Below are 15,000 nucleotides of genomic sequence, written 5' to 3'. Positions count from 1 at the left end.
CAGCTGGCTGGAGAATTCTGGGAGTTGAAGTCCACAAGTCTTAAAGTTGCCAAGTTTGGGAACCACTGCCCTAGGGGATGTGTTCACAATGGTTGCACACACAATGGGTGTGTGATCAGCGTTTGCGACAGGAATTTGTTGCCGGAATTGGGTAGAAGAGAATAGAGCTGGGAGGGACCCTTGGAGGTCTTCTAGTCCAGCCCACTACTCCAGCAGGAGATCCTATACCACTTCAGACAAGTGACTGTCTTAGTCTCCTCTTAAAAACCTCCAGTGATGGAGCTCCTACGAGTCCTGGAGGCAACCACTGGTTCATTGTCCTCACTGTTAGGAAGTTCCTCCTCAGATCCGAGGTTGCATCTCTCCTTGATTAGTTTCCATCCGTTGTTTCTTGATTTGCCTTCTGGTGCTTTGGAAAATAAATTGACCGCCCGCCCTCTTCTTTGTGGCACCCCTCAAATACTGGAAGGCTGCAATCCTGTCCCCCCCGGTCCTTCTTTTCTCTAGGCTGGCCATGCCCAGTTCCTGCAATTGTCCTTCCTATGTTTTAGTCTCCAGGACTTTAATCCTCTTCGTTGCTCTTCTCTGCACTTTTTCCAAAATCTCAACATCTTTTTTTTGTAGTGCGTGGACCAAAATCGGTTCCAGTATCCCAGGTGTGGCCTTACTAAGATTTGGACTAGGGGAGGGGGACGTGAGAGCAGTAATTTGGGGAGCTGACACAAAGAAGATTGTGGGGAGGGGATTGTCAACTTATTTTCCAAACCCCAAGAAGGCAGGACAAGAAACAACGGATGGAAACTAATCGAGGAGAGAAGCAACTTGGAATGAAGGAGAAACTTCCTAACAGTGAGAACAATTAACCAGTGGAACTGCTTGCCACTAGAGGTTGTGGGGTGCTCCAACACTGGAGGTTTTCAAGAAGAAACTGGACAATAACTTGTCTGAAATGGTCAGAGGGTCTCCTGCAGTTGGTGGGCTTCAAAAAAATTTCGAACCTACTCTGTGGGTGTGGCCACCTTTGTGGGAGTGGCTTGGCGGCCATGTGACCTGGTGGGAATGGCTTGGCGGCCATGTGACCTGGTGGGAGTGGCTTGCCGGCCATGTGACCTGGTGGGAGTGGCTTGCCGGCCATGTGACCTGGTGGGAGTGGCTTGCCAGTCATGTGTTTTCTCTCTCTCTCTCTCTCTCCTTCCTTTTGTCTCTCTGTCCCTTTTTCCTTTTTTTCTTTCATCTCTCTCTCACTTTTTTCTTTCTTTTTTATTTCTTTCTTTCTTCCTTTCTTTCTCTTTCTCTTTCTCTTTCTGTGTGTGTGTGTGTGTGTGTGTGTGTGTGTCTGTCTGTCTGTCTGTCTGTCAGTGGTGGGTTTCAAAGATTTTTGGAACCTCTTCTGTAGGTGTGGCCTGCTTTCCGGGTCCACTGGTGGAACCTCTTCTAACCGGTTCGGTAGATTTGACCAACCGGTTCTGCCGAACTGGTGCGAACTGGTAGGAACCCACCTCTGGTCTCCTGCTTGAGCAGGGGGTTGGATTAGAAGACCATCAAGGTCCCTTCCACCTTATTAATTCTAATTGCTTGCTTGCTTGCTTGCTTGCTTGCTTGCTTGCTTGCTTGCTTGCTTGCTTGCTTGCTTGCTTGCTTGCTTGCTTGCTTGCTTGCTGCCTGAGCAAGGAGTTGGACTAGAGGACCTCCAGGGTCCCTCCTTCCAACTCTGCTATTCTATAAGTCGGATTTGCTTAACAACTGCTTGATTCGTTTAGTAACCACCATGATTTGCTTAACAACCGAGGTAAAAATGCTTGTAAAATCGGACGACTTGCTTAATGACCGCATTGCTTAGCAGCCAGAACCCAATGTGGTCGTAAGTTGAGGACTCCCCATACAGCCGTTAAGTCTACGGGATGTTGCAAACGACCCTAATCAAGGTAATTTAGTAATTAATTTAGTAATTTAATAAGGTAAAAGCACAAAGGTGATGAAATAGCTTTTAAAGTTGCTTGAAAGGTTAGGAGGAAAAAAAATGGCTAACCGTTACATTATTCGACTTAACGACATTTGGGCCCAAAGTTTCCGCGGCTAAGCGAGACAGCTGTTAAGTGAGTTTTGCTCCGGGTTACGACCTCTCTCTTGCCCTGGTTGTTAAGAAAAGGACAGCAGCCGTCGAGTTAATCACGCGGTCGTTAAGCGAATCCATTGACTTTGCTCGTCACAGGGTCACAAAAGGGGATCGCGTGACCCTCCCCCGGGACACTGTGACCGTCATAACTACGAGTCCGTTGCCAGGGGTCCGAATTTTGATCGCGTGACCCTGGGGAAATTCGGCAACAGTAGTTAAGGGTGAAAAACGGCCATTAGGGGCCGTTGTAACTAAATGAATGGTTGTAAGTCCAGGGCTATCTACAATCCTCAGCCAACGGCCATGTTGGCTGGAGGTTCCGGACCACCAGGGGGTGATGGGTGTTGTAGTCCAGCCTTTCGACAAGATGAAAGAACGCTGAATTGAGGCATTCAGGGACTTCTGCAACCCTCCAGAAACAAAGGAGAGGGTTAAATTTACTACGGGGCATATAGAAAGCAACAGACTCAAAGAAAGCAATCATTGCAAAGTGCCAAAGCTGAGTGGTGCGGTGGCCTAGAGGTGGTGCTCTCGCCTCACAATCAAGAGACTGTGGGTTCGATCCTAGGTAGAGGCAGGCATTTCTCTCTCTCTCTCTGGGCACAATGAGAATATATCTGCTGAGCAAATCTCTGCACTGGCGACAGGAAGGGCATCCGGCCATTAAAACGCTCTGCTGGTTCCCTTCAGGTGCCCAGGCTCCACCCATCCGCGAGGGATCGTGGGATCGTTAAAAAGAGGATGATGAAAGTGGGTTTGGCTCCAGCTTTTGACTCCTTTACCTGATGAACGGCCGGGAAATCGCCAGCACCGTCCGAATGAACCAAGAAGGGTGAACAATTATTAACGCTTTCAGGTTCTTCCGTAACCTGCAAAAAAACGGAGACGTTGCAGTTTGGGGGGAAAAAAATAAAATAAAAAATTAGGCTAAAGAAGTCACACCCCAGTGAGACCATAATTCTTCACCGCTAGAGAGCCAGGTTGGGGTAGCAGTTAAGGCAACAAGCTGGAAATGTTATTAAGTTAAATTTTCATGTGGCCCATAGAATTCCCCCCCACTTCTTTTCAGTTGGTTTTTATTTTTTAAAGCACTTGGGAGGGGGGGGGTGTTTTTTCTCCTTTTCATAGTGTAGATGTTTCTGTCAGGATGATCTTTGTGCTTTGTTTCTTCTTATTATTTTAATAGCTGTAAAAATAAATCAATTTCCTTTGGATGCTGGATACAGACAGAGGACTATCTACAATTGGGTCTTTGGGCATTTGACAGATACAAGGTAGGTAGGTAGTAGACAGACAGACGATAGATGGATGGATGGATCGATGGACGGACGGACACACAGACAGATTGACAGGTGATGGATGGATGGACGGAGTGTAGATAGATAGATAGATAGATAGATAGATAGATAGATAGATAGATAGATAGATAGACAGACAGATAGACAGACAGACAGACAGATGGATGATAGATGGCTGGCTGGCTGGCTGGCTGGCTGGCTGGCTGGCTGGCTGGCTGGCTGGCTGGCTGGCTGGCTGGCTGGCTGGATGGACGGACAGATGGATAGATAGACAGACAGACAGACAAACAGACGATAGATATAGATAGGTAGGTAGGTAGGTAGGTAGACAGACAGACAGATGATAGATGGCTGGATGGCTGGATGAATGGATGGATGGGCAGATGGATAGATAGACAGACAGACAAACAGACGATAGATATAGGTAGGTAGGTAGGTAGGTAGGTAGGTAGGAAGACAGACAGAGACAGACAGACAGACAGACAGACAGATAATAGATGGCTGGCTGGATGGATGGATGGATGGATAGACAGACAGACAGAGACAAACAGACGATAGATATAGATAGGTAGGGAGCCAAGGTGGCGCAGTGGTTAAATGCAGCACTGCAGGCTACTGCTAGATCAGCAGGTCAGCGGTTCAAATCTCACCGGCTCAGGGTTGACTCAGCCTTCCATCCTTCCGAGGTGGGTAAAATGAGGACCCAGATTGTTGGGGGCAATATGCTGACTCTCTGTAAACCGCTTAGAGAGGCCTGAAAGGCCTATGAAGCGGTATATAAGTCTACTGCTATTGATAGATATAGATAGGTAGATAGGTAGGTAGGTAGGCAGACAGACAGACAGACAGATGATAGATGGCTGGATGGATGGATGGACAGACGGATGGATAGATAGACAGACAGACAGACAAACAGACGATAGATATAGATAGGTAGCTAGGTAGCTAGGTAGATAGATGATAGATAGAATGAATGAGAGAGAGAATGAGATAGATGACAGATGACATAAATTGACAGATATTGATGAAGAGAGAGAGATAAGAGAGGTAAGAAAGAAAGAGAGAGGAGAGATTGATGAGAGAGAGAGAAAGAGAGAGAGATGAGATAATGACATAAATAGATAGATATTGATGAATAGATGATAGATAGATAGATAGATAGATAGATAGATAGATAGATAGATAGATAGAGTGTGAGAGAGAGAATGAGATAGATGACAGATAGATGACAGATAGATGACATAAATTGACGATATTGATGAAGAGAGAGAGATAAGAGAGATAAGAAAGGAGAGAGTGGAGAGATTGATGAGAGGGAGAGATGAGATAAATGACATAAATAGATATTGATGAATAGACAGACAGACAGACAGATGTGATAGATAAAAGAGAGAGAGAGAGAAAGAGAGAGAGAGATGGATGGATGGAAATGGAGATACACAGTTATATCATATTTATGGCCAAAAGACCCAACTACATTCCAAGCCAAACATATTTAAAAAGAAGTTCAGTCAAATGCTGGATGTGAGAAAATGCAGACCTCCTCCCCCCTCCTCCCCCCCCCGAGGAGAGTGCGTCAACATTGCCACAAAAGAGAGACGGCGCAGAGCAGCCTCTTCCTCAACAGGACCCATGGCGGTTTGGGTGGGGGCGACCCTCCTTACCGCCTGTCGATCATCTGGTAGCACCTTTTCAACCAGCCGATGCCCGGCATTCTCCTCCGCGGAGTGGCGCCATTCAAATATACAATCATGTAGTCTTCGGCCACCAGCAGCTCCAAACTGCTGATCACGTACCTTTCAGGAAAGAGGAGAAGAAAGAGAAGAAAAGAGAAGTGAGGGAGAAGGAAGCCGAGAAAACCGCAAGGTCGGAGTATCTTCTGAGATCGGGATTTCTCCACCTTGGAAACTTTCAAGACAGATGGACTTCAACGCCCAGAATCCACCGTGACTGGCTGGGGGGATTCTGGGAACTGAAGTCCACTAGTCTTCAAGTATGCTAGCTGGGGAATTCTGGGAGTTGAGGTCCATCAAACATGGCTGGGGAATTCTGGGAGTTGAAGTCCATCAAACATGGCTGGGGAATTCTGGGAGTTGAGGTCCACCCATCTTCAATCAAGCTGCCTGGGGAATTCTGGGAGTTGAGGTCCATCAAACATGCTACCTGGGGAATTCTGGGAGTCAAAGTCCACCCATCTTCAATCAAGCTGCCTGGGGAATTCTGGGAGTTGAGGTCCATCAAACATGGCTGGGGAATTCTGGGAGCTGAGGTCCATCAAACATGGCTGGGGAATTCTGGGAGTTGAAGTCCATCAAACATGGCTGGGGAATTCTGGGAGTTGAAGTCCATCAAACATGGCTAGGGAATTCTGGGAGTTGAGGTCCATTAAACATGGCTGGGGAATTCTGGGAGTTGAAGTCCATCAAACATGGCTGGGGAATTCTGGGAGTTGAGGTCCATCAAACATGCTTCCTGGGGAATTCTGGGAGTCAAAGTCCACCCATCTTCAAACATGTTGACTGGGGAATTCTGGGAGTTGAGGTCCATCAAACATGGCTGGGGAATTCTGGGAGTTGAGGTCCATCAAACATGCTTCCTGGGGAATTCTGGGAGTCAAAGTCCACCCATCTTCAAACATGTTGACTGGGGAATTCTGGGAGTTGAAGTCCATCAAACATGGCTGGGGAATTCTGGGAGTTGAGGTTCATTAAACATGGCTGGGGAATTCTGGGAGTTGAGGTCCATCAAACACGGCTGGGGAATTCTGGGAGTTTAAGTCCATCAAACATGGCTGGGGAATTCTGGGAGTTGAAGTCCATCAAACATGGCTGGGGAATTCTGGGAGTTGAAGTCCATCAAACATGGCTGGGGAATTCTGGGAGTTGAGGTCCAGCCATCTTCAAACATGGTGCCTGGGGAATTCTGGGAGTTGAGGTCCATGAAACATGGCTGGGGAATTCTGGGAGTTTAAGTCCGTCAAAAATGGCTGGGGAATTCTGGGAGTTGAAGTCCATCAAACATGGCTGAGGAATTCTGGGAGTTGAGGTCCATCAAACATGGTGCCTGGGGAATTCTGGGAGTCGAAGTCCACCTGCCTTCAAGCATGCTGGGCTGGGGAATTCTGGGAACTGAAGTCCGGGAGGACAAAGCAGCCCTCTTTTAAAAACACCCTCCAAAGGGCCCGGAAGCTGCCAAATCCGTCCTTTTTGAGGTCACACACCCCCGTGTGAAATTTCCCACGTTAGAGAGGACTTAGGCAGCTCCCACAATGGGGCCCTCAGCAAGACGCCCTCCCTTCCTTCGCAGATTGTCGGAAGAGGCCCCACTTACAGGAAGAGGTTCTCCATGATGTAATGATAGTCAGGCAGGCTGCTATCCGGCAAGTAGCAAGCCGCGAAGACAATGATGGCGTTGAGGCCTTCCCCGTAGTAACCTAAGAGAGACAGAAGCATGGAGGGAATTGAACCGCTGAGTTGGCCATGAGATCCCTTCCTGAAATACAGGGGCCTTCCCCGCTGGATGCTCCCTTCTCCTCCAAAGGCTTAAGTGGAGGACCTCAAGGATATCTCCAAGGCTTCTCACCTCCATGAGTTACCACCTTCATGTAGGGCTTGATCATCTGCAGATCGATGCGGTGCTCCTGTTCCCCAATTATGACCGTCCTCCACATGCGGCCGTTGGGGGCACCGCCCTCTTCCCCGCCTCCATCTCCAAAGAGATCCGCACTGTCTCCGGGCATGTTTTTGGCGGTGGCCACGGGAGTATCATCTGAGAGGGAGAACCGGGAAGAGATGATGAGTCACAAGCCTGACCCAGAACCAGACATTCTTAGGAGTCAGTTTATGGCAAGAATAACAGAGTTGGGAGGGACCTTGGAGGTCATCTAGTCCAATCCCATGCCCACCCAAGCAGGGGGCCCTAACCCTGTACCATTTCCGACAAATGGCTCTCCTATCTCTTCTTAAAAAGCCTCGGTGGCGCAGTGGTTAGTACTGCGGGCGATTTCTGCTGCCTGCCGGCTGCCTGCAATTTGGCAATTCGAATCTCACCAGGCTCAAGGTTGACTCAGCCTTTCCGTCCTTCCGAGGTGGGTAAAATGAGGACCCAGATTGTTGGGGGGGCAAAAGGCTGACTCTGTAAACCGCTTTGAGAAGGCTGTAAAAACACCGTGAAGCGGTATATAAGTGCTATTGCTATTGCTAAAAATCTCCTACGGTGCAGCATTCACAACTTCTGGAGGCAACTACTGTTCCACTGGTTAATTTTTCTCACTGTCAGGAAATTTCTCCTCAGTTCTAAGTTGCTTCTCTCCTGGATTAGTTTCCACCCATTGCTTCTTGTTCTACCCTCAGGTGCTTTGGAGAATAGCTTGACTCCCTCTTCTTTGTGGCAACCCCTGAGATATTGGAAGATGCTATCATGTCTCCCCTAGTCCTTCTTTCTATTAAACTAGACCTACCCAGTTCCTGCAACCGTTCCTCCTATGTTTTAGCCTCCAGTCCTCTAATCCTCTTTGTTGCTCTTCTCTGCACTCTTTCTAGAGTCTCCACATCTTTTCTACATCGTGGAAACCAAAACTGGATGCAGTATTCCAAGTGTGGCCTTATCAAGGCATTATAAAGTGGTATTAACCCTTCAGGTGATCTTGATTCTCTCCCTCTGTTTATGCAGACTAGAACTGTGTTGGCTTTTTTGGCAGCTGCTGCACACGGCTGGCTCCTATTTAAATGGTTGTCCACTAGGACTCCAAGACCCCTCTCACAGTTACTGCTATTGAGCAAGGAACCACCTATACTGTACCTGTGCATTTCGTGTTTTTTTTTTTTTTTTTTTTACCTAAGTACTCACTGCCTCACTAGTAGAAACCACTAACATCACTTCTCGTGATCTTGTTGCTATCTCTCTCTCCGCCAAGACTGCACTGGCTTCTTTACTGTGGAATACGTTTTCATTTCATCAAATCTAATAAAATTAAACCACATGTTTTTTTTAATTGTTCAACTGTTTGACCCCAATGCCTCTCTTTCTTCCAAGACATCCCAACTAGGAAAAATTGCACGCCAAAACAAACAGCATATAGTTTTCCCCCCCCCCCATACCATCACTCTACTCTGCTAAATAATTAATTCCCACAACACTGTCTTATGCCCTGGGGTGTCAAACCACCTGTGGTGCTGTATTAATATTATCCTTCTCATCTTTCCTACTACCTATTCCTTTAGCATCTTATGAACTATCACTTTTCACAGTGGCACGATCGAGAGCGTCTTAACAAACTGCATCCGTTTGGTTTGGTGGCAGCAGTGCCTTAGATAGAATGTCCCTACAGAGAGTGGTGAGGACAGTGGAGAAGAGTTCTAGGAAGCTCACGTTCTGTCCTTCGGGATACTGCTTATAAGCGCTATGTGCTTAGAGCTCAAAGCGTTGTTAGAGACCCCACACATTCACTTCATGGTCTGTCTCTGTTTCTCCCCTCTGGGAGAGGTTTTTGAAGTTATTTCTAGCAGGTTCTGTAAGAGCTTTGCTTCCTAGAAAATCCATCTGGTAAACTCACAAGATTCATTTCTCTCACCATCTACACGTATACATCCGAACTGGACTGTGTTGTTTCTCTGTGTCATAGAATATATGTGGGTATATGCATCATTTTGTATATATATATTTTGTTTTGTTATTGGAAGTGATGACCCTTTGAGAGCTGGATTAAACGAAATTTCACTTTAATGTATGCCGATTAGTCTACAGTCAAAGTGACAACAAAGCTATTCTAAGGTCTAAGTTTGTTGTTTGTATCTTGTGGCTTATGACCAGAGGTGGCATTCAAGCAGTTCTGACAGGTTCTTTAGATGCGGTAGCAGAATTTTTGAGTATTTCGGAGAACCGGCAAATAGGCTGGCCGCGCCCCCACAGCCTCCCAGCCGATCTTCTTTCGTTGTCCTCAAGAGGAGAACGGAGCTGGAAAGCAGGCTAGTGGGGGTGGGGTGGGAATGGGGATTTTGCAGTAACCTTCCCCTGCCACGCCCACAAAGCCATGCCCACAGAACCGGTATTAAAAGAAATTTGAATCCGGCAGGCCTGGGGCTGTTGACCTCTTGATTGAGGTCCAGCCCCGCTTAGACTGGGTGCATGTTGTGTTTCTTTTTATCTGTTGTATTTTATTTGCTTTTAATCTTTTCGTAATATTTTTATTTCTGTAAGCCGCCCGGCGTCCTCCGGGATTGGGCGGCCTATAAATTTAATAAATAGATAGATAAATTTAATAAATAGAAATAGAAATAGAATCCCATCACTGTTTATGACCTGTATTTTACGATTCTGATCCTGACTTATCGCTTGTGGCTTGCAGGTACACCAAAAGGTTCTGCAAACGACTTCTGTGTCCAATCACACCTGGCCAATTGTGAACGTCCTAACTTATTCCGTGAAATGACCTATCGCCAATTCTAACCTCAGCTGCTCCTGATTGGAAGCACAGCAGGAATCGACCGTCCCTCGATTCTTACCCTCCCATTCCAGCTCGTTGCCGTTTCCCAGGAATTCCAGAGAATCCGTCTCATCCGGCGTTTCAATGTCATCGACATTTATATCCAGGTCATCCGGCGTGTCCAGGAAATCGTCGGACAGGAGGGAGCCTTCGCTCTGGTCCAAAGAAATGTTGATTTCCGGAGCAACCAGAGTCTTCCTCTTGTGGTGAGCTTCGTTATTAAAATGTAAAGAGCTTGGGGGAGCTGCAAGGTTTTGAAAGACAAAAAGTTTTTAAAAGTAAGGCATCTCAAAAGAAATGTGGGTGAGAGAAAGGTTAGGGCATTTTAATTTTGGAAAAAGCATAACGAACAAGTTCGTTTTCAATTCAGAATAAGTTGGAGGGGACCTTGGAGATCTTCTAGTCCAACCACCTACACAAGGAGGAGACCCTACCCCCATTTCAAACAAATCAGGCTGTTTGCTACAAGGAAGTAAGTCAACAACTATAAATGCCTATAGAATGTTCAAATGATTAGACTTATTTTTTAAAGACTGCTTGATTATTATTCTAGACAACTTATCAAAATGAAGAAGCTTTTTAAAATAAAGGCTTGATCTCAAGAGGCCCAGAGGCCTAGTGCTATTCTTTTAAAAAGTGCTATTCTTTTAGATAGCAGAGAATAACTATTCTTCCAGAAAGCACATCAATTTTAACAGCATCTGTGCAAGTATAGTCTGAGATATAACACTACAAACAGTGTTTATTGTCTGTTCTGTTTGCTGTTTGTTGCAAGGAGGCAAATTGCTGGGAGGCAGAGGAAGATTTTTTCCCCCTTGTTTTCGTCCCCAAAAGCTAGGTGCGTCTTATACTTTGGAGCATCTTATACTCTGAAAAATACGGTAATTATTCCAGGTGAAGCTCAGACTGCCAGCAAGGAGCACCTCCTAATTTGTGGGGATGAGAAGAACCTCCGGACACTCTCCTGGATGATGGGAAAGCGAGGCAGCGAAAGGATTTTTCCCTCCCATTCCCAGTTGCAAGTGTTGTGGTTAGGACAGCAGAGCTGGCAGCAGAGTCGGACAGCGAGGAAGTTGGGGAGGAAGATAGGCCAGTCCTGGAGTCTGGGGAAGGCTCGGACGAGGACTCTGCGTTGGAGGCAGAGAGGGGGCCAGGGCCATCTGGGAGTTATATGCTGCCTCTGGAGTTGGACAGCAGTGAGGCAGAGGAATAGGCTCCCCCTGTTCCCATTGCGCGCATGCGCAGAGCTGCCAGAAGGCAAGGCCAGTTAAGACAAAAGGGACGACTCAGGAGTAAGGCTTGGAGGTGACTGGCCCCTCCCACAGGACATAAAGGAGGAGCCGAGGTAGCGCAGTGGTTAGGGTGCAGTACTGCAGGCCACTTCAGCTGACTGTTATCTGCAGTTCAGCGGTTCAAATCTCACCAGCTCAAAGTTGACTCAGCCTTCCATCTTTCCAAGGTGGGTGAAATGAGGACCCAGACTGTGGGGGCGATATGCTGACTCTGTAAAGCGCTTAGAGAGGGCTGAAAGCCCTATGAAGCGGTATATAAGTCTAACTGCTATTGCTATAAAGGAGGAGCAAAGGCACGTGAGGAAGCAGGAAGCAACTTGGTTCATGCTGGTCAGTTTACCTTCTGAAGCTCCGTTTGGACTCTTTGCTCTGAGTGGCCTTGCCAAGCTAATTGCCAATTAGGTCTTTGGCAGCTTTTCAAGGAAGATAAAGGTGGGTGCTTATCAGCTTTATCCCGAAGGACTTTGGCAGCCTACTGTAGGACTCCTTATAAACTATTTGGGACTCAAGAAGGGCTGAGAATGAACATAATTCACAGCCTTTGAAATAAAAAAGAGGAGCCCTGCTCTTGGTCCCTCCCATCTTTAATCCTCCCACCAGGAATGGGGGTGGAGAGGTAGAGAAGTCCTTGGAAGTCCTCCAGGTGCAAACCCAGAGGAGATCCATCACCCAGAGATTCTCCACCTCTGCTGGAGGAACGGCCTCAAGGCCTCCCCGTTTCCATGAAGGGAAGATGGTGCAGTTCCACTGACCGTTTGCTTCTACTCACCCAAGCTCCCCGAAGGGCTTCCCAAGGACTCCATGCCTGCTTCTTCTGGGAGGGGCCTGGAGAGGAGACAGTGAGGATGGGGGGGGGGCGGGAGAGAGACCAAGGAACCAAAGTTTAGACTGCTGCGGGCTCTTCCCTTCCATCAACGGAAACCATACGTGTAGGTTGAAGATAAGGGCTTCAAATCAACATATGAAAGAATGGAACAGAACGGAATAGAGAATGGAAGGAAGGGAGAAGAGGGGAGAGAAGAAAGAGAAGAGAAGAGAATATAGAAATGGAATGGAATGGAATGGAATAGAATAGAGAATGGAATGGAATGGAATAGAATAGAATAATGAAATGGAATAGGAGAAATGGAATAGAATAGAATAGAGGAATGGAATAGAATAGAATAGAATAGAATATAGAATAGAATATAGAATATAGAATAGAATATAGAATAGAATAGGAGAAATGGAATAGAATAGAATAGAATAGGAGGAATGGAATGGAATAGAATAGAATAGAAGAATGGAATGGAATGGAATGGAATGGAATGGAATAGAATAGAATAGAATAGAATAGAATAGAATAGAATAGAATAGAATAGAATAGAATAGAATAGAATATAGAATAGAATATAGAATAGGAGAAATGGAATAGAATAGAATAGAGGAATGGAATGGAATGGAATAGAATAGAATAGAATAATTGAATGGAATGGAATAGAATAGAATAGAAAGAATAGAATAGAATATAGAATAGAATAGGAGAAATGGAATAGAATAGAATAGAGGAATGGAATGGAATGGAATAGAATAGAACAACCCCAAGCTACAAAGATTCTCTTCTGTCGAAACTTTAATTATTTGAATAATGTGTAAATGCTTTCACAAACACTCCCTAATTGGTTTGTGCCTGATTTACAGCATAGATGTTATTGCCAGATGGGGAGGGAAGATTGAGAAAGAGAGAGAGAGAGATTAATTATGCTTAAATGATGATCCATTTTTATTTATTTATTTGCTATTTCTATCCCACTCTCCTGCCATATAAAACCTATGACAGAATGTCGGAAGAAACGGCGGCTATTTAAAGAACATCCTTAAAAGACCCATCTCTCTGGTCGAGGGGAATCAATCAAAAACAAAGGGAGGGGAGAAACATGTTTCTAGTTCTCTGGGTGACCCCAGAAAAGTCAATGAACCATCTTAAAGAGGTGGGGATTTCGGAATAGGGGCCTTGGAGGTCTTCTAGTCCAACTGCTTCCCCATGCAGGAGACTCGATACCAGTGATGGAGAACTTTTTCAGCACTGAGAGCCTAAACCAGAACATAGATGCACGCCTGGGCATGGTTTGGGGGCCATTTTCTGCTCCCAAACAGCCTGAAAAATGCCCAAACGTGTTCTGAAAACAGCCAGGAAAAAGGGTGGAAAATGGCCGGAAAACAGCTGAAAAAATGGGCATGTTTTGGGGCTACTTTCCGATGTTCTGGCACCTCTGGCCCGTGTGCCATAGATTCACAGCCCTGTAACATTTCAGACAAGTATTCTAACTTCCGGTGGCAACTTCTGTTCCGTTGGTTAATGGTCCTCACTGTCAGGAAGGTTTCTCCTCAATTCCAGGTTTTCTTGTCTCCTAGATTAATCTCCATCCATTGTTTCTTGTCTTCTGGCGCTTTGGAAAATAATGTGACCCCCCCTCTTCTTTGGGGCAGCCCCTCAAATATTGCAATCCTGCTCTCATGTCCCCGCTAATTCGTCTTTTCTCTAGACTGGCCATTTTCCAATTCTCGCAACCCTTCTCTTTCTAATTCCCTCCAACTAATCTTCTTCATTCTGGAATTCAAAAGTTTAGAGGGGGGATAGAACAATTGTAGACACCCCCCCCCTCACCAACAAAATAGACACTTAGGCATTGACTGTAGTAATTCAAAGAGAGGGGGAAGCAACTCCCTTTATATGCATCAGTTCTACGTTTGCAACTTAAAGCTGTGATGATATTTTGCTGCTATGGATCTGCCAGAAAATGGCATTTGCTGGAGGGGAAGGGAGAAACAGAAAAGTATTAGAGATAGATACATACCGTTTAAAAGATGACACAAGTGGAATTATTATAGGGGGATAAAATGTGGGAAGAGGACATTTATTTTCATGTAAATATGAAGCCGGGATCGGTGAAATCTCACCCCGGAAATCCATCAGAGTGAAGAAGAAAATAAGAAAGGGCAACAGAGGAAAGAGGGAGAAAGAGGAGGGAAAGGAAGAAAGGATAAAGCAGAGGAAGTAAGGGAGGGGAATTAAGAGTCGGAGAGAGGGGAAGAAAGAGGAGAAAAGAGGAGGAGGGGGAAAGAGGGGAAGAAGAGAGGAGGAAGGATGGGGAGGGAAAGGAAGAAAAGGCAAAGGAGAGGAAGTAAGGGAGGGGAATTAAGAGTAGGAGAGAGGAGGAGAAGGAGGAGAAGAGAGGAGGAGAGGGAGAAAGAGGGGAAGAAGGAGGAGAAGAGAGGAGGAGGGGGAAAGAGAGGAAGAAGAGGGGAGGAAGGATGGGGAGGGAAAGGAAGAAAAGGCAAAGGAGAGGAAGTAAGGGAGGGGAATTAAGAGTAGGGGAGAGGGGAAGAAGGAGGAGAAGAGAGGAGGAGGGGAAGAGGGGAAGAAGATAGGAGGAAGGATAGGGAAAGGAAGAAAGGGTAAAGCAGAGGAAGTAAGGGAGGGGTAGTAAGAGGAGGAGAGAGGGGAAGAAGGAGGAGAAGAGAGGAGGAGTGGGAGAGAGGGAGGGGAAGAAGAGGAAGGAGAGGAGGAAAGAAGAAGGTAGAGAAGGGAGGTCAGGAAGGAGCAGCGTTGTTGCAAAATAACATGGATATGCAGGGTGGAGAGAAAGAGACCTCGATTATGTTTTTTATATTTTTAAACAGATTGTGAAAAATATGAAGAGCACTTATGAGAATGTATATTTGTGAATGTACATGGAAACAAAGAAAAATAAAACTTTTTACAAGAAAAGAAAGGAAAATGGCATTTCCTGTGCATGTATAAAGACACGAGCGCAAGAGACTTCGTAT

General features: G+C 46.1%; 1 protein-coding gene across 2 annotated transcripts in view; it reads right to left on the bottom strand.

Moving 5' to 3' along the window:
* The window catches only part of ATCAY (ATCAY kinesin light chain interacting caytaxin), a 51,280-nt gene that overhangs the window by 17,937 nt on the left and 18,343 nt on the right, over positions 1-15,000 (bottom strand). For both annotated transcript variants that reach the window (XM_087703413.1, XM_087703412.1), the window contains exons 3-8: positions 11,960-12,015; positions 9,918-10,142; positions 6,997-7,182; positions 6,745-6,847; positions 5,079-5,210; positions 2,899-2,985 (exon numbers count right to left, since the gene is read on the bottom strand). In XM_087703413.1, coding sequence (XP_087559539.1) covers positions 2,899-2,985; positions 5,079-5,210; positions 6,745-6,847; positions 6,997-7,182; positions 9,918-10,142; positions 11,960-12,015 — 789 coding nt within the window. The remainder of the gene's footprint in view (positions 1-2,898; positions 2,986-5,078; positions 5,211-6,744; positions 6,848-6,996; positions 7,183-9,917; positions 10,143-11,959; positions 12,016-15,000) is intronic.

The sequence above is a fragment of the Thamnophis sirtalis genome, unplaced genomic scaffold, assembly GCF_051295495.1.
Source record: "Thamnophis sirtalis isolate CommonGarterSnake01/CBP01778 unplaced genomic scaffold, rThaSir2_p1.2 scaffold_1, whole genome shotgun sequence".
Classification (NCBI taxonomy): Eukaryota; Metazoa; Chordata; class Lepidosauria; order Squamata; family Natricidae; genus Thamnophis; species Thamnophis sirtalis.
The sequence above is the reverse complement of the archived record's forward strand: the minus strand, read 5'-3'. Positions and strand labels throughout refer to the sequence as shown.